The sequence below is a fragment of the Limulus polyphemus genome, unplaced genomic scaffold, assembly GCF_000517525.1.
Source record: "Limulus polyphemus unplaced genomic scaffold, Limulus_polyphemus-2.1.2 Scaffold240, whole genome shotgun sequence".
Classification (NCBI taxonomy): Eukaryota; Metazoa; Arthropoda; class Merostomata; order Xiphosura; family Limulidae; genus Limulus; species Limulus polyphemus.
Genome location: NW_013665850.1, coordinates 666,308 through 685,013, shown reverse-complemented (window position 1 = coordinate 685,013; position 18,706 = coordinate 666,308). Strand labels below are relative to the sequence as shown.

The 18,706-nt window shown below is 31.6% G+C and overlaps 1 protein-coding gene across 1 annotated transcript in view; it reads left to right on the top strand.

The window, feature by feature from the left end:
* LOC111085114 (monocarboxylate transporter 10-like) overlaps positions 1–13,374 on the top strand; it is a 73,234-nt gene extending 59,860 nt beyond the window's left edge. The window contains exons 3-5 of the mRNA XM_022382332.1: positions 7,453–7,729; positions 9,123–9,504; positions 12,316–13,374. Of these exons, the coding sequence (XP_022238040.1) occupies positions 7,453–7,729; positions 9,123–9,504; positions 12,316–12,710 (1,054 nt within the window). The 3' untranslated portion in view covers positions 12,711–13,374. The remainder of the gene's footprint in view (positions 1–7,452; positions 7,730–9,122; positions 9,505–12,315) is intronic.
* The last annotated feature ends 5,332 nt before the right edge of the window (positions 13,375–18,706 follow it).

The following is an 18,706-nucleotide window of genomic DNA, read 5'->3' as shown; positions in this document are numbered from 1 at the left end:
ATGTAATTTGTATAATAAATGGTTCTATTGATATCATGAAAGATTTATTACAATAGCAAACAATTTTATCAGACACCTGTAGAAAGATATATAATTCAGCATGTCACCTATCACAACAAAACTTTACCAAAACTCATATAATGTCAAAATATAATATCACATTATTATAAATAGCGTCTGTAACCTTATATCAGTACTTGGTTGGTCTTCCTTGTACTCTTAATAACCTCTGCAAGGCGACGTTGCATGCCGTCGATAAGGTTATTGATGTTATCCACCGTGATTTTATCCTAACTTGCCACTAGTAGGCGCTGCAACTCGTCCACAGAAGCTGGTTTAGAGTTGTGGTTAGCATTTTTCGGTTCAGTTCTGCCCAACAGTTCTCAATGGGAATACAATCTGAAGACTTTGCTGGCCGAGGCAATCTTGTAATGTCCTCCTGGTCGAGATAATTCTGTGCACTATGGGCAATAGCAATGTCATCCTGTAACACAAGGTTATTGCCAAACCTTACCCTAGTATATTGCAGAGATATCGTCTCAATGCCATGTCTGTATGAAGTGACATTAATGTTTCGCTGGAGGATATGAAGAGCAGTTTTCCACCATGATAAATAGCTGCCCAAACATGTGCTGAACCACCTCCTGTGTGTCCCTATGCGAAAGACAGTCTTCCATCTTCTGTTCTCCAGGCAAACGACGAACACGAATCCTACCATCAGCTTTAAGAAGCCCGAAACAGGACTCATCTGAAAAGATGACATGTCGCCATCGTCGTAACTGTAAGTTGAAATGCAACTTGCCCAAGTAACACGATGACAGCAGTGAATTCTGGTTAATATTGGTTTGCGGATAACCCTTCTTGCAAGATAACCTTTTTTGGTCAGTTTCCTATTCGGTGTTATTCTGGATGCCCTGGGATGAATGTTTTCATGCCATTCTTGTCATAAGGTGTTGCAAGACCTCTTTCTACCTTGACGTGTTAACCTGAACAAAACCCGGTCATCTCAGGCAGTAGTTTTTCCTCTTGGGAGCAATTATAAAACAAGATAATGTTTAAGCTCATTCAGGGAGTTAATTAAACATGAAGTGAAGTTTTGATAGTAAAGTATTCAATCTGTAAAAAAGAGCAATAAATATGAATTTTGGAAGTGATGTCAAACTTACTTTCATATCGTACATCTTAAGGATTTCTAAATCAAGCCCTAAGGTTAAATTAAACAACCTACTTTTACATTACTTCCCGCCATTCGTCCTGAAATCTTTCCTTTGTCAAGAATCGGCTCCTTATTTTCAACAACAGATGTTTCAGAAAATCCCGTAGTAGCCCATCTGATTTGATGAGCTCTGGTATTGAGTGAAAAGCCTTGTTTATTAATACTTATGATATATTGTATATTAATATCGGTGTGAAGTCCTGGCTAGGCACTTGTTTAGTAGTTGTGTTTTCATAAATGTTAAATTTATTTCTAAGTATTGTTATTGTGAATAAACCGTTTTTTGTTTTTTGTTGTTGTTGTTGTACCCTGATTGTATTGACATGTTCATTTTAGACCTTTACTAGGCTCTACCTTCAGGAGGGATCGACATTTCGATACACTTGAGCTTACCTATATAAGGTTACAAGAAAGGACGACAAAAGAAACGTCTAACCTGAGACAACCTTATTAAGGCTTTATTAACATGAAAGTTAACCTAAAGTAAATTCAAGTTCTAAAAAAATAAACATCGTCTCGGGTTTTTCTTTTGGATCTCTCACTAACCTACACAAGGTTTCTCCTAAATTTAAACTGATAGACCAAAGGAAAGGCAACTAGCCAACAGCATCCAGAGGTCAACTCTTGGACTACTTTAATCAAAGAGAAGGATTTAACCATTACTATTATAAAGAACCCACGGCCCCAACGTACAGAACTCAATTTTATTTTCAGCAATGAGATGCGAATCTTAGACTTTTGGATCCGCAATCCGGCATACTAAGTACTAGGTCACGCTTGTCCCCAAATTATCAGTGATATATGTGTTTTTCTAGGCTCTCTTTCAGTGTTTGACTTGAGTATATCTATATGTGTTGGTACGCCCTCAAACCAATTTTTAAAGAGGCATGACAACAGAACGTGATAATATTCTGGAAATTCAGATAGTACATAGAGATGACATTGTTATTATGGTGAAACATTTTTCTAAGCATAGAAGAGGCAGAAATGGACTATTTTTGTGTTTCTAAATGAAATCGTTTGATTCTTATACTCTGGGCTTCTTTTCGAAAAAATGAAGAATAAGAAAAAGATGTGGAAATACGTCATTTGTATGAGAAAGAAAAGCTCTTCAAAGAACATTGAGAATCAGATTAAAACGAAAAAATCTCTTCAAACGCATTGCAATATTCGAAACCTATTCCAGAGGACACGAGTTTTTATCATTAAAATTGCAGTTCTTTCTTTCTTTGTGTAAAGTGTTTTACATTAGTGTTGATAGTATTTTATAATAAGGATTTAAAGTATATAGGTTCAACAAGATTCTTAGAGGTGTGAGCTAGAACTTGTCAGCATGTGATTTTTCAAACATATTTAAGGGTTTGAAGTAAGAAAATTGGCCAAGGTTTAATGTTTTTTTCGCTACAAATTATATTTGGAAAATCCTTTCCCTTATCATTATAATTTATAAAGCTAGCCATTCCCAAGGTTAATTTGTGACCAGTCTTAAATGTATCGTGATTTTACTCTCAGTCAAGGTAATACAAAATCATCTTGTCGGCAAAAACCGCAAAGAAGTACACTTTTCTTTCAACTTCAAAAAATAACTCGTTAAATGCCTTGTGGTTACGTATTCGAATTTCGAATAATCCGATGCCGAGTTAACTGATAATTTAAAGTTAGTAGTTTAATTGTACTTTGGATATAGTATTTAAATATATGCCGATATATTAGTGAATTTACGATATTTGCCAACAAGATTGATACTCACCGTCTTCGTTTTTAACACAAATGCATTTTAATATACACACAACAATAAAATTTACAATAACAGTTATTACAAATAGTTATTACAAACAAAGATTTATTAACAAAAGTTTCACAAACTTACAAACTATATAAAGTTTTCTTTCTAGTCGGTAACTTCCTTGATATCTTTTCGAGGGTTTACGATAAGCGAGTTAATTACGAGTTGATGTAAGTACGATTCGTCGGGAAGCTAGCTAGCTTTGTCCTTGGCCACACACGCTAGGTTTTTCCACCCTTGAAGTTAGGTAATGTTTTCGTAAAAATACTAATGTCCGATGAGAATCCATTGAAGCTAAATAATTTGTAATGTTCGAACTTTGTAAATGTTCCTTGTCAAATATCTAAGTTTTCCGATTGATAACCGTTATAACAATCACAGTTATAGCTTTCGAAGTTTATAGCACACTGATTATAGCGAACTAATAATAGACACTCTTCTTGGCGCGTCGCGTTGGTTGTATTTATAGGCGTGAGAAGGTTTTCTAGAAAATTCAGATTACATAACAATACTGAGTTATATTTAAACGTTTACGTATATAGATGTATTGTTGGTTTCTACCCTCGAGAATCTTCTACAACTTTGGAGAATAAGCTGGAGTTTCACAAAACATATTTAACACTATAAACTATGCATGTTTTAAAATATAATCTAAATCTAAACAAACGTTGATATTAAAATGAATATATAATAACAAATTCGTTACAATATAAAAGCTAATTGCACAAACTTATAGTTACATCTAACGGTGTGTTGGTTGGTTATATAGACAGGCACTCTATATGACGTTTTGCACATTAGACTGTACTATCAACATTCAGCCCTTGCATTTCTTGCGAAAATTCAAAAGCGTGTTTTATAGTATATTCGTTACTAGTAAACAGTGAGAAACTTAAATGGCAAACCAGCACGTTCATGATCGTATGTGCCAAAATTAGACACAATCTGTCTTACCGGATGTCCATCATTACAGACCTTAAGAGCTGTACACATGATACCAGAATGATAACCTGGGGACCTTGTTTTATTATTGTCATCTTCTGCTAATAATTTTTCTATCTTGTACTTCACTAAGTATCTTTATAATATAGTTGTTTTTGTTTTAATTTAAGCATATGATAATTTCTATAAATATATTTCTAATATTTAAAAACTATTTAAGAATGTTATTTCAATTACTATATAATGTACTTTACCTGGCTATGTTATCACTTTATTTTCATCTCTACTTAACTTTTCATGGTTTAAAATTCATCATTTTTATGTTTACAAGATTATCTCGAAAATTATAATTATTAAACGATGTTAAAGAAACTTCACTTACTTCAGTTCTCACGCTGTTTAAAAATTCATTGTTTTGTATTTTTGTTTAGAAGATTGCTCAACAATTGACCATAACTTAAAATATATTCTTAAATTTAAGTATTTTTAGTGCAACGATAAAGTTTAAACCATGTTTCTATTTCACTTAAAACATAATTAGACTGATTAAAATATTAGATTATCATAGATAATCAGGATGATCAATATAATTTTATATTTTAAATTTTGTTAATTGTTTTAATTTTTCTAAATATTATTTTCTAGATTTAGTACAACTTTATTATTTTGTACCTTTATCCAGTTAAGTAAATAGATATGATCTAATTTTCTACTTTCCTGTTTTAACAAGGAAGCTTATACTAGGTGAAGCTGTTTAATTTAAACATTTAGCTGTTTTTTTAAATTGCAAATACTGCCTCAAATATTGAAATTTTGAATTAGACACTTTAACATTAACACATTTAGGTGTTACAATACTCAAAAAAATCTATGTCTAACAGATTTTTATAATACTTAAAATATTAATCTTTAATAATGATAAAGTAAATTGATTGCGTCTTTCGGTATTTACAATAGCAATATAATTATATTTTGGAAATCTAAGAATATAAATCTGAATACTGAAAAGACAAATTGAACAACCTTAAGTCCAAAATTTAGATATACTTTAACTGCAAATACCACACATTTTAACGAATTACATGTTGAAAGTCTCCTTTTATTAAATATTTGAATGTTGAATTTAGTGCAGAAAACAGCGTCGACGAATGCTTTTTCTCCAGTCTGTAAAAAAATTAAAAAAATGAAAAAATTATACAGTATTGGCAGAATGAATATCAACTAATCAGGAAAATAAGTTTGAAAATTATCATTGTACTCACTGAATCTACAGTTTATACTTGAAGTTTTATGTCTGCTATTATGCAAATGACACAATAAATATTTTCAATAATAAATACTATTTAACGTATTTGTAAAACGTCCTCCTACATATAAATACGAATAAAACAAAACAATTATAAAACCTCCAACCTTCAAAATTCTAAAGGACTGCAAATGATTTTAAGCACAAGCTATTAGACTATTTCTTAGCCAACCTTCAGGTATATAAGAGTAACGGTCAAATCCCAGTATTATATTAGAGTATCTCAAGAGTTAGCAGTGAGTGCTTTTGACTAGCTACCTTTCTTAGAGTCTGTCAGTTCAAAATTAGGGACAGCTAGCACAAACAAATTTTGTGCTGCTATACACGAAAATCCGAAAGAAATAAGCCGTTTTTAATTCATGTTCAGTATTCGGTTTTCAATTGTGTGATCAAAATTAGCCCTGTCTCTCGCTGCTACTTGTTCCTATGCTAACATGAAAACTGCTGTCATGGTGAAAGTCTTTCGTTTTGTTTAAAACACTATATTATAGAAAATGTGTGGATGAAACTTTCATTACCTTTAAAGATGCTAAACACGTGGATAGCTGTTTGTAGTATCTCAACAATAGATATACCAATATAAAATTCACTGCTGAACACCAACAATATTATCAACTTTCTTTTTAGACAACTTCATCCATAAAAAACATAGTAAAATTTAACTTTTGTTTTATAAAACAAATATGTATGTTTATACGTAAATTTTTACAATGTTCTACAAGTTTCTTCTAAGAACCTAATGAATATGTTAATTAATAATACGTACAAAATACCCATAACATATGCTTTTTTATATAAAGAACTAGAAAACATTAAAAAATCTTAACTAAAAATGTTGCTTCAATATTTATTATAAACAAAGTTATCCGTAACTATTTAAATGGTATAAGAAATTCCAAAACAGCCAAATTGAAATACTCCTAAACTAAATATTTCTTTAGTAATACCACTTACAGGTAGACCAGTAATCTTATTGAGAAATCAACGACGTAAGTTGGGCTATCTGGATTACCCTGTATTTCTTTTAGTTTCAAAATCAACTATCTATATTCAAAACTTCAAACATTGTATATGAGTATAAGTGTCCTAACATTTTATATGTTGTGTTGGATCCGCTAATAGATGGTTTCAAATGCGCATACAAAAGCATGCATATTTGAAACCAGTGTCATTTTCTAATATTAAGAGCCATGCGCTAAGCAAACATAGTAAACTTATAAAGGACAATTTAAAGTTCTCTCAAGAACAAATAATTAGCTGGAACTGTGCATAAAAGAAGGTTTATTGTTAGCTAGGCTTCAACCTTGGTCAAATAAGCGATACTGTTTGTTATTAACTTTGTAAGTTATATTTTTCCTTGTGTTTTGTAAATCATTTGAAGTTAATTGATTCCAATCAAAGACAATGTTTATGAAAACAAATATTTTGAAATCTCCAAGATTTTAATATTAAATTTAGTCTGTGTCTGATCTGTTTGAACTTTAACAAATACTTTACTAAATTTCGAGTTAAATAAGTAAGGTAAAACATACTTTATAAAACTTTTAAAGCAACATTTTAGTTCAGTAGATAATTAGAACAATCAAATCTGCTGAGTATGTACTGCCAAAAACTCTGTCTTTTTTAAGTTAAAGTCGGAAATTAAGGAATTTTATCAAGGTTTTTTTTTCGTATGAATATTTAAATTCGTGACGATAAGATTCAGAGGGAATCTTTCAATATTACTTTCAGACTGATGATTTTGATCCCTAAGTTTCTCAGCGATTATTTTTTCAATTGTTTGTTTATTTGTTAAGCGCATAGCTCGCTGTATCTACCGTTGGAATTGAACCCAGATTTTAGCTTTTTTGTGTTCTTAAGGCTAGTTAATTGAAGATTAGGGCTTTCAAGTTAATAATTGATATTTTGTTTTTCCAAGTTATTTTACTGACCATTAGGACTTTCAAATTTCTGAGCTGTTTTTTCTGCTTACAGGTTCTTGGATTAGAAAACTGGGCTTCTAAGTTATATTCGTTTTTTTATCATACAAATTACTAGATTGCAGCAATGACCTTATAATTTTTATATGGTTTTTATTCTTCCAGTTTATTGATCTAGAAATAAAAACTTCAAAGTTCTAAGTGGTATTTTTCTAGTTCCTCCAAGTTATTTGATTATAGGTTGCAACTTACAAGTTTTTAAGTGATATCTTATTTTTTCCAGGTTATTAGACTGGAGGTTAGGACTTCATGTTGTAACTGGTGTCACATTTATAAGTTTCTTTCTTGGGATGTTCTACCGGCCAGCTTCGTTATATCATCCTCAGCGTAGAGCAATTCTTCACTTAAAGAACCAGAAACGAAAGGTTAAAGGTAGAAAGAATTTGCAAGACAAAGCTCCTTTCATAGACTTTTCACCTCTTAAGGAGAAAACGTTACAAATTATTATATTTTCAGCTTTCCTGGCGTCTTTCGGAGCATACACACCTTGTTTCTACTTGGTAAGCTACAACGTAAATTTTGATGGATTATGACTTTCTATAAGACATAACAACAACAACAACTCCTTATGATTGATCTACTGTTCTTCTGATTTTTTAACCTTTCTAAAGTATGTTTATTGTTAGGTGTGAAATCCTCAAGCTGGACAAGTAATAAAAACTTATATGTACAATGTAAGAGATTATAACAACGTTTTACTACAAGACACGAAAAAACAATTGACAACCACTTTAAGTCTATTGTCTGAATTGAATTTTTAAGTTTTGACAGTCTATTAACAACCTAAGAAAACAAATAATATTTGTTATCAAAATTCGTGACTCCATTTAAGTCCATAATGGCGCCATCAGAAGTTGGCGTAAAAAACGACAAAACTTATATTAAAACCACCGTAGTGCATCCGTAGAGAAATGATTTTCATTTTATTGATAGCAAAGTCTAATAGTTTTAAAGCTATAAGATATGAGTATAACAAATTACAAAAAGCATACATTTAATGTTTTGGGATAAATCTAACTGCTTTTAAGTCGTTTTTGTGCCTAGTTTATCAATATGACTAACAACACAATTAAACTTAGTATACATGTAAATGTAAATTTTAAAATATTTTTATTTCTTTTACAATTCGCATTTTTACATGAAAGGAACTAATTTCAAAGAGAATCCTTATAACATATATTTCCTTATGGCCTCAGTTTTGTTCGTCTTAAGTGGTTTATGTAAATAATATTCTGATCACCGCTGGGTTTGTTGTTCCCCAGCCGGGCTGATGAGCTCTGGGTTGAACGAAACTCTTGAACATAGTGTGGTTTAAATACTATTATTATACACTCTTCTAAATCTTCTAAATCCCTAAGGAACTACATAAAGAATGTAGTGATAAAAAGTATAATAGGCCTAATACTAGTGTCTCATGACAAGTATAATTAATTATAATCATACTTCACACAATAAAAATTGTTATTTACAATATCGATTACTTTGAGCACCTTGAAGGATTATTGCTATTTTTAGAGCAATTTTTTTCTGTTTTCTTGTTTTGTCTATATCATATGTTTCTATATCCTTTTGGTATAATAATAATATGTAAAATATAACGTTTTAAACAAAAAGCTTAGTTTGTTCTATTCGCAATGCTCTACTTTTTCTGTTATTAGTTGATTGCACTAAGGGTCAGCAACCAACACTCTTAAAAACCACATCTGTGAAAATTTTTTCAGAAACAAAATTCACTTGCTGTGTCATCGTTTTGTTTACTGTTTACAAATAATGTAACTTATGTTGTGTTTTTTAAATATCCAATCTAAAGAACGTGATAGCGAAAGAGACAGATATTGAATTAAGTTTATAATTGTTCATTATAGATATAATCATATTTATTTATTTTTTTAGGTTTATATAGCCAAGAATGAAGGACTGGAAGAAAACTCCATTCTCCTCCTCCAAGTTTTTCTAGGCTTAGCATATTCTCTAGGATGTTATGCGTTTAGCCTGCCAATATTAAAGAATACACCACAGTGTAGAATATCTCGCTTGTACGTTTTCCAAACTACCATGTTAGGACTCGCAATCTCCATTTTGTCTTTTTGTGCTTTAAACGGATACTACGGATATGTTTTATTTGTCTGGTTTTACGGAATTTTCTGTGGCGGATATCAATATAGTTTAAAAATGCACCTATACGAGAAGGTCAGACCGAACTATTTTGATGGCTCTTGGGGTTATTTACAGTTCTGTCAGTTTATTCCTGTTTTAATTGGAATTCCCGTCACAGGTAACTATTTATTCTAATGGTTGCTTAGTAAAGCATATAAAATTAAAAAATGTTACTTTTATTTCCAGCTGTTTTCCACCTCATATATTTACCTATCAATTACTGCGTAACAATGTAGATATATATTAAGGGCAATAGTGAGTAAATCTGTGGGTTTTTATTCTGTAAATGTTTGCACTATGATGAAATATGATTAAAACTGTACAAAGTCGTAAATGAAAAAAAACATGTTACAGAAATACAAATTATTGGGAGTTAGTTTGTCCTCTAATGAGTCAGCGGTAATTTTAGGGACTTATAACGCTAAAATTCAGGATTCGATTCCCAGCGGTGTACAGCGCAGAAACTGCCCATTGTATAGCTTTGTGCTAAAAAGAACAATTATCTCAATTGATAAGAACGGTGATCTAGGGTCTGTGTTGCTCTTAGAACTGTTCTTCCCATTTTTGATTGTGTTCAGTCTATGGCCATGACTTTACATTATTGAACCAGCGCCCAATTTTCGTTGTAACAAGCTCCTGTGTAGGGCAGCGATGTAAATCTTACACCATACATCTTTACAAACTTCCCGCAAACTCTCCATTGTACGAGGACATCAACTTGGCAGATCACATTTAACAACAGATGTCCAAAGACTGAACAGCTAGATGACTTCCTTTTTTATCCACTTTGTGAAATTTACATGTTTCATTATCTGAAAACCTACGCCAATCATAAAGTGACGAAAACATTTATTTGGATTCTCTGTACTTTGTTGGAAGTTCTTATTCCATCGTGGTCGGTATCAAATCCTTTTTATTCTTAGTCGCTCAAGTACACCCAGGACTCCTCCAGTGTTGACACTACGTTAGAGTAGACTGAACATTCTTATAATGTGTGATTGAGCCTTTGTAATTAAAATCACTTGCAAGTAGATTTATAACATGGGTATTGCAAGAGAAATTTGTAGAAAATAAATTTACCTTCGAAATTTTGAGTGTTTTCAAGAAAAGAGAGCAAGAACACAATATACTCAATAAATAGCATAACAAAATTTTGAAGCCTTTAGTAAAGTTAGGTTAACCAAATGTGTAATGGTCTAAAATGAACACGCTGCTACAGTCAGGGTTCAACAACAAAAATACAATTCATTTATAACAATAATACTTTGAAATAAATTCAACACTTAGCAAAACACAGGACTTCACACCAATATTAGTAATAATCATAAATATTAGTTAATCAATAGTAAAGAATCAGGAAAAAGAAACAGAAAGAAAAACCCTAGTTCCAAAAGAAAATATAAACAGCAAATACAATGTTCAAACAATACCTTTCAATATTAATAACAATATCGAGTGACAAACAGCAATAACTATACCTTTCAATAACTCTCTCTTTCTCTCTCTTAGTGAAGCTTCTGGCAAGGTATTTTATTCACAGAGTAGTTCATGAGAGTACAACCTCATGTGATCATAAATTTACATACTCTTCTGCTACATTAGTAGTATCTGTACGTCACCGTTAGGGAAGCCTGTTTGTTTGTTATTAAGCACAAAGCTACACAAAGGCTATTTGCGTTCTGCCTACGACTGGTATCGAAACCCGGTTTTTTAGCATTATAAGTCAGCAGACATACCGTTGTTATGTAGAAGATGAGTTAGTATATTTTAATGCAACTAAAAATTCATAGATAAATTAAACGATAGAAGGAAATAATATATAAACACACACGATAAACACAACCATAATCATAAGGAAATAGAATTTGCTCTCTCACAACTGAACACTATTTCTCCTGTTTTCATGGTTACTTTTTTAAGCAAGTGCTGTTTTCATAATTCCACAGTCCAAACTACTTTATCTAAATCAAATAATTATAAACTTTTCAAACCAAGTGGAAGATAACTTAACGCTAAGATGTTTTAATGGCATTATGTAATTCCTCATTTGAAAATAGGGCCCTTAGCTACCATAATCGCAAACACCACGTCTTTAATCATCATAATCTCAAGACATAATATCTTTAACTGATATAATCTCAAACAACACATTCCATCACATTAGTAGTTAGCACAATCGTTCCTGTCATATCATTATTCAATACTATTTTACACGCTGCATTTCGAACCATTATAATCTGAAATATTGTATCTTTAGCTATCAGCGTTTGCTTTAAAAATGTTGAATGTACACTAGTCAGTTCCGGTGCCTTTAAGTGTGACTATTTTTATACACACTTATGAGCTGTTCTTCGATGGTATAGTATCTTTCTACACGATTTTCTTACGTCTATTTGCATTCTAGTTATAAAATTACATTCATTGAATCTTTTACAAGTACCAAAATGTATAATGTATTTATTCTAAAAAAATGTTATACCAGTTACTGAATTGTTCTATTTTAACCTTTCTGAAAGTTTAAAATGATTTAATTTACAAATATTAGAAATAACAATTACGAAGACCAACATAACGAAAATTAAAGTACGTTATTGATACCAACAAAGATATATTGTTCTATTAGAAAATACTTCTTTTGAGAAATTATTCATTATTTTCTGATTAAAATCGTCACAACTCTGTTAACAACCGTCTAATGATAAAATCTACCTGAACCTTTGTTTCTTATTTCGCTTGCTATAAAATTTATAAACTTATAGATACAGTGTTTCGAAATTTACTTAATTTGTTCTGGAAAGATATATAGAAAACATTAATGTAAAATATAATCACAAATCTTTCTTTAACACAAGTATATATTTACAATTGCAATTCAAGTATCTTCGCATGGCACTATAATACAGATTGATATTTTCCTCTTCTTTTGCAGGATACATCAACAAAGGTAAAAGACCAAAGATGGGTTTTATTTTTTCGTGTGGATGTATCTTAGCAGGAACTCTTGCGCTGTTCCTTATAAACATCCGAAGAAAGGCCAATAAAACATCAAACCAGGTAACAACGAATTGTACAGCAGATCAAAACTGTTATGAAATTGAACATTCTCTGAGTTTACGTAACACTGATCTTTGTACGTGTAGCAATAAGATGGGTCATGAAAGGTCAACGCCTTTAGAGAAGTTTCAAAGAGGTATTCTGTTCGCAACTTCTGCAAATGTGGTTGATAGTGAAAAAGGACCAGACTATTTGGTTTGTATCTCTGAAGAAAGATTAGCTAATCTAGGAGAAAATAATATTGTTGATGAATTGAGAGGAGGAGAGTAGATCACCTTCACGAGTGGAGAGGAAGAGAGTGCATCATGTGGACGAGTGGAAAGGAGAAGAGTACATTCTCTAGACGAGTTCAGAGAAGAAGAGTACATTCTCTAGACGAGTTCAGAGAAGAAGAGTACATTCTCTAGACGAGTTCAGAGAAGAAGAGTGCATCACCTCTTGCAATAGAGAAAATAAGATTACCGGCCTTGAGAACAGTTTGAATGAAAACATCCCAGTTCTTTAGAAGAGCGGACAAAACTCCACGAAATACACTTGTGCACGCTCTAATCACTATGGCTTAAGTATATTTAATAATTATGATATTACAAAAAGATATTCCGAAACAAAAAGAAATTTTCCGAATACTGAAGAAACCACAAGTTGCGTTTAACACAAAATAGACAATAACCACAGTCTACTAAATACTTTTATGTTTTTGAAAAAGTTTTTAAACTTATAAAGATTTATTACTGGGAAAATATGCATGAAGTACGTTCTTTATATTGAACTGAAAACCTTTTTTTATCAAATAATTCAATATTGTTTTGTATCGAAATATCATTATACACGAAACTAAACCTATTTCGTCAGTCAATCTGAGGCCTGTTCACTGTCAGAGTTTCATGAATTAGAAGTAAAACATTAAATGTTATTACGGAACTTTATCTTTTAAAGCAACATTTAACTGATAATATATTTTGAAATAAAAGTGTACTCAGTGGTTTTGTTCCGTATAATTGGAATTAGTATGATCATGTTATATCACTGAGAGCTTACGTTTCAACATCATGTACTTTGCAGTCCCAAAGGCACAAAATTCCGTGCAATTATAATCATTTTATTGAATAGAAATGTATTTGGAAAAGTTCAGAACATATTCGGTAATACTTACATTTCGCACTATGAAAACAATAGTCTGTGGGTTTTCGTAGTAAGTTGCTATTTAACCTTTACCTGTTAAGTGTTCAGAATTATCCACAATTTTTATACGTTTCCTTATGTTCCAAGTTGATAGGTTTAAGCGTTTACGAATCGTAGTACTGATATTAATAGCACTTTTTTAAGAGTGACATTCCAAGCCCTATTCTGCATTGAAACTACATTAGACGTCCTTCATTAACGGTAGTAATGATGCACCATTGTTCTAACACAACAACAACAAGCAATCTTCTACGAAGAATGACAAGATTGCCTTTGAACCATATATCTTGACAAACTTTTGACAGACCTTCCACTCCACGTGAACATTGATTCCAAAACCACATTTAGGCAGGTCAAAGACATAAAAATATATTGTAGCTGCATCGGAAGATTTGGTACATATTTGGACGAATGGGACTGCTATGATTCAATTTTCTTTAGCCTTTTTACTCATAAAAATATCATTCATTTCGAGGTGATTCGAGAAACTTCTTATTTTAAGGCTTGTAAGACTTTAAATCATTGTTTATTATCTCGTTAACGTTACAAGAAGATGTATTAAAATTCATCACATGGGCTCTTTGGGTGATGGATTCTCTATTCATAGTATATTCTTCACTTTTCAGATAAGATCGTTGTTATAGATGTGTTTGTAGTGTCACTCTACACGCTCTAGTTTTTGAGATTTCAATTTTCATGAAGAATATTGAAGACTTGTTCGTTGGAAACACCGTATACTTTAATTCATTGTCGCTTAACAATCTCGCTATAGGAGTAGTTCTTTTCGGAAACGTTTTCTACAATGTATCCCGTAAATCATATGTCTACCTGTGGAGACATGACACTTTGAAATGGTCGGAAAGCTGCAGACAACCAAATATATAAGATCTATATCCATCGCCTGTGGTGACACCACGCCATTACATTAGCATATGGAAAGGATTGAACTGAAGTTCACACAACCCTCTGTTTTCACATAATATGCTTTTCCTTCCTTAGATATAAGTAGCAGTTGTAACTCTAGGTATATATCAGTATTAATATCCAATAAGTAGCAGTTGTAACTCTAGGTATATATATCAGTATTAACTTCCAATAAGTAGCAGTTGTAACTCTAGGTATATATCAGTATTAACTTCCAATAAGTAGCAGTTGTAACTCTAGGTATATATCAGTATTAACTTCCAATAAGTAGCAGTTGTAACTCTAGGTATATATCAATATTAACTTCCAAGTTACGCTCAATAGTTCCCTGCAATTGCTTTCGTTTGCTACCGAATGTAGATCAGAGGAGCTTATCAATATATATTGTGCTTTTTCTCCACACACAATAAAACATTTTTATGAACTATATTTTTAACGGTTACCGTGGAGACTCTTGCTATAATAAATCACTGGATTCCATAGACACGATTACTGCGTTAATAGTCATCGTGGTTAAAACATCTGCTTTAACTGTGAGTCAAATACAGAATATGACTGTCATTTTAATGATAGCTCAGCGAATACTATGCATAGTATTATTACTTTAATATTAACATTCTGGTTACTATGCATAAATTTAATGCTTCATAGTTTTATCATAGGTAGGAGTTACTGAATTTCCATGGTAAGTGACATTCTAATGGTTTTCTCAAAGTTGTTCTTGTTTTAATCCATAGCTGTATATACTTATGCAATTATTCAGTTCATGTTTCTACATATTTGTCTGTAATGTCCAACTGTATTACCATGTTTAAAGATAAACTGAAGTTTTAACTACTTTTGAAAACAAAAAACAAATGTTAGTGTCTTGAACAACAGGTAAATCGGTAGTGTCTTGGTCAATAGAATTAATTGAATTATCTCAAACAACAAGGAAATTGGAAGTTTTTTGCTCAACACACTTATTTTTATTGTTTAAACAATTAGTAGTGTCTTTAATAAAAGAAATTTTGTATGCGTCACAAGGAAAAAAAGCAATGTCTTCAGAAAACGAATGATTGATAATCTTTTTAACAACAAAGATATCGGGGTTGTTTTTATCAAACGGAATATTGGTAGTGTCTTGAACGATGAAGAGACATATAGAGTCTTAAGGAAGAGGATTGCTTATTTCTTTTGAAGATAAGCACAAAGCTACAAAAGAGCTATCTGTGCTCTGCCCACCACGAGTGTCGAAACCCGGTTTCTAGCGTTGTAAGTCTGCGGACATATCGCTATGCCACTGAGGGGCAAAAGAGGATTGCAATTAATGAAGATTTATAGTGTCTTCAACAACAGCAACTTTGTTAATGTCGTGTCAAAGAAAACGCAAGAATTGTCTTAAGAAAGTGGAAGATTGACAGTGTTTTTCGCTACAAGGTGAAATAAGTAAATCTCTTAATTGTTCGGTATGTTAAATAAAGCCTACTAATACATCACGTGATTCTAAAATAACACATGAATCTTACCAACACAAAATGAACGACTGACAGAATCATTGTGACATGGAAAATTAAAATGATGCCTCTTCAAAATAAAGAGGTTATAATGATAAATAAATTAAACACAACGTTAAAATCGATAGTCAGTTAAAAACATTTTTAAAATGTTGACTCTAGATGTTTCGACGTTTACCACATCATCATCGGGAGTGAACTTGCAAGACATAAGTGTCATATGTATTTTTTTTTTCTATAGATCATATGACCTGTGTGTAAGTTTACATTTCTGCATAAATCTCAGAGGAGGTCCAGCCACATTCTTACACAGATATTAGCCAGACTTTCGTGTCTATTTAATAATTAGCAATATTCATGATCCTTTTTTAAACTTTGTTATTTCTAAGCATTTGCAGATATTATTGGCTTTAATACCCTTTGGTTGAGCCAATATTGCTGCTTTTTTTTCCTTAATATATTATGTTGTGTTTTTGTACGTGTTATGCTATGGGTTGTGTGAAAATGAAAGAACAGAAAATTCGACCATAGCAGAATATGTACAAAAACACAACGTAGGATATTACGGGACATTAAAGCCAATATTAACCACGAATTTATAGAAATAACAAAGTTTAAAAAGTATCACGAACTATTAAATAGACAAGAGAATGATTTTGTTTTATCATTTGACAACATGACGCCAGGATTCTTGTGATGCAAATACATTTTTCATTTGTAATAATACTTGTTTTTGTTTTGAAATTAAGCACAAAGCTACACATTGGGCTATCTGTGCTCTGCCCACCACGGGTATCGAAACCCGGATTCTAGCGTTGTAAGTCCGCAGACATACCGCTGTGCTACTGGGGGGCGGTGTAATAATACTTAAGTAACTTTAAGTTGACGAGATATTGTTCTGATTGCTTCATACATCGCTGGTTTTTTTACCAGACTTTCATTAATATTATGATTGCTTCACATTTCGCTGATTGTTTACCACAATTTCCGTTAAGTATGCCCTGATTTCTTCATTCTTTACCATAATTTCCGTTAAGTATGTCCTGATTTCTTCATTCTTTACCACAATTTCCGTTAAGTATGTCCTGATTTCTTCATTCTTTACCATAATATTCGTTAAGTATGTCCTGATTTCTTCATTCTTTACCATAATTTCCGTTAAGTATATCCTGATTTCTTCATTCTTTACCATAATTTCCGTTAAGTATGTCCTGATTTCTTCATTCTTTACCATAATTTCCGTTAAGTATGTCCTGATTTCTTCATTCTTTACCATAATTTCCGTTAAGTATGTCCTGATTGCTTTTCACCTAATTCAAGCCTAATTCCTTCCTTCCTTTCTGTTTATCATACTTTTCGTTGAGTATGACCTGATTACTTCACATTTTTCTGATTGTTTACTAGCTTTATCGCTAAGTGTGTTTTGATTGCTTTCTACTTCACTAATTGTTTACAACGTTCTGACTACTTAACACATTCTTGAACTTATACTAAGTTGTTGTTTTTTCTTGCTATGTATTTTTTGATTGCTTCACACATACCTGATTGCTTTAACAGACTTTTCTTTAATTATGTTCCGATTACTTAAACCCTCCCTGGTTGTTTACAAAAGTCTTCGTTAAGTTATCTTTTGTTTACTGCACACTTTGCTGATTTTTTTCCAGACTTTTCGTTAAGCATGTTCTGACTGCTTTACAACTGTAGGGGTGTTTACTACATTTTTCATTAAGTATTTTCTGATTACTGCATACATTGTTGATCGTTTACCAGACTTTTCGTTAAGTATGTTTTGATTGCTCCATAGCTTACTCACTGGCTATCGGACATTTCATTAAGTATATTCTGATTACTTCAAATTTTTCTGATTGCTTATTAGTTCTTTCGTTAAGTCTTTTCTGATTACTGTACGCATTCTTGATTGTTTATAAGATTTTTCGTTAAGTATGTTCTTATTATTTCACACCTTTGTTAAGTACGTACCTTTATGATTATTTACGAAATCTTTTGTTAAGTATGTTCTTATTATTTCACACCTTTGTTAAGTACGTACCTTTATGATTATTTACGAAATCTTTTGTTAAGTATGTTCTTATTATTTCAAGCCTTTGTTAATAAGTACGTACCTTTATGATTGTTTACTAGACCTTTTGTTAAGTACGTTATGATTACTACATCGTCGCTTATGAGACTTTTCTTTAAGTATGCTTATTATCTGGTTATGTAGTCTTTCTCAGTGTTTAAGATTGTTTTCCAGTCACATCGGGGATTTTACCACTTTTTAACCTTGTACAGTAAGTTATTATTTTAATAATTTGGAGACTGGAAACAATCTCATTTTATTGAATTGTGTATAACATAATCGTTGTTTTTAAATATTTTTTGGTTTTTAAGATTGAACATTACATACGTGTCAAAAACAAATTTTTGAAAAAAAACGAAAATTTTATATTCGAAAGTAGTTAAATCTTCGTCTGAAACTAACAGGATAAACTTGGTATCAAATTCACAGAAGTCCTATCATGATACTTCCAATATTGACAGGACCAGAATTACAAACCTGTATATATATATATTTTTCACAATTAAAATATGAATACAACAGATTTTCAGTTCATTATTTTATTGACTTATTATCTTCTTTTTATAAATGGCTATATAGTAAAT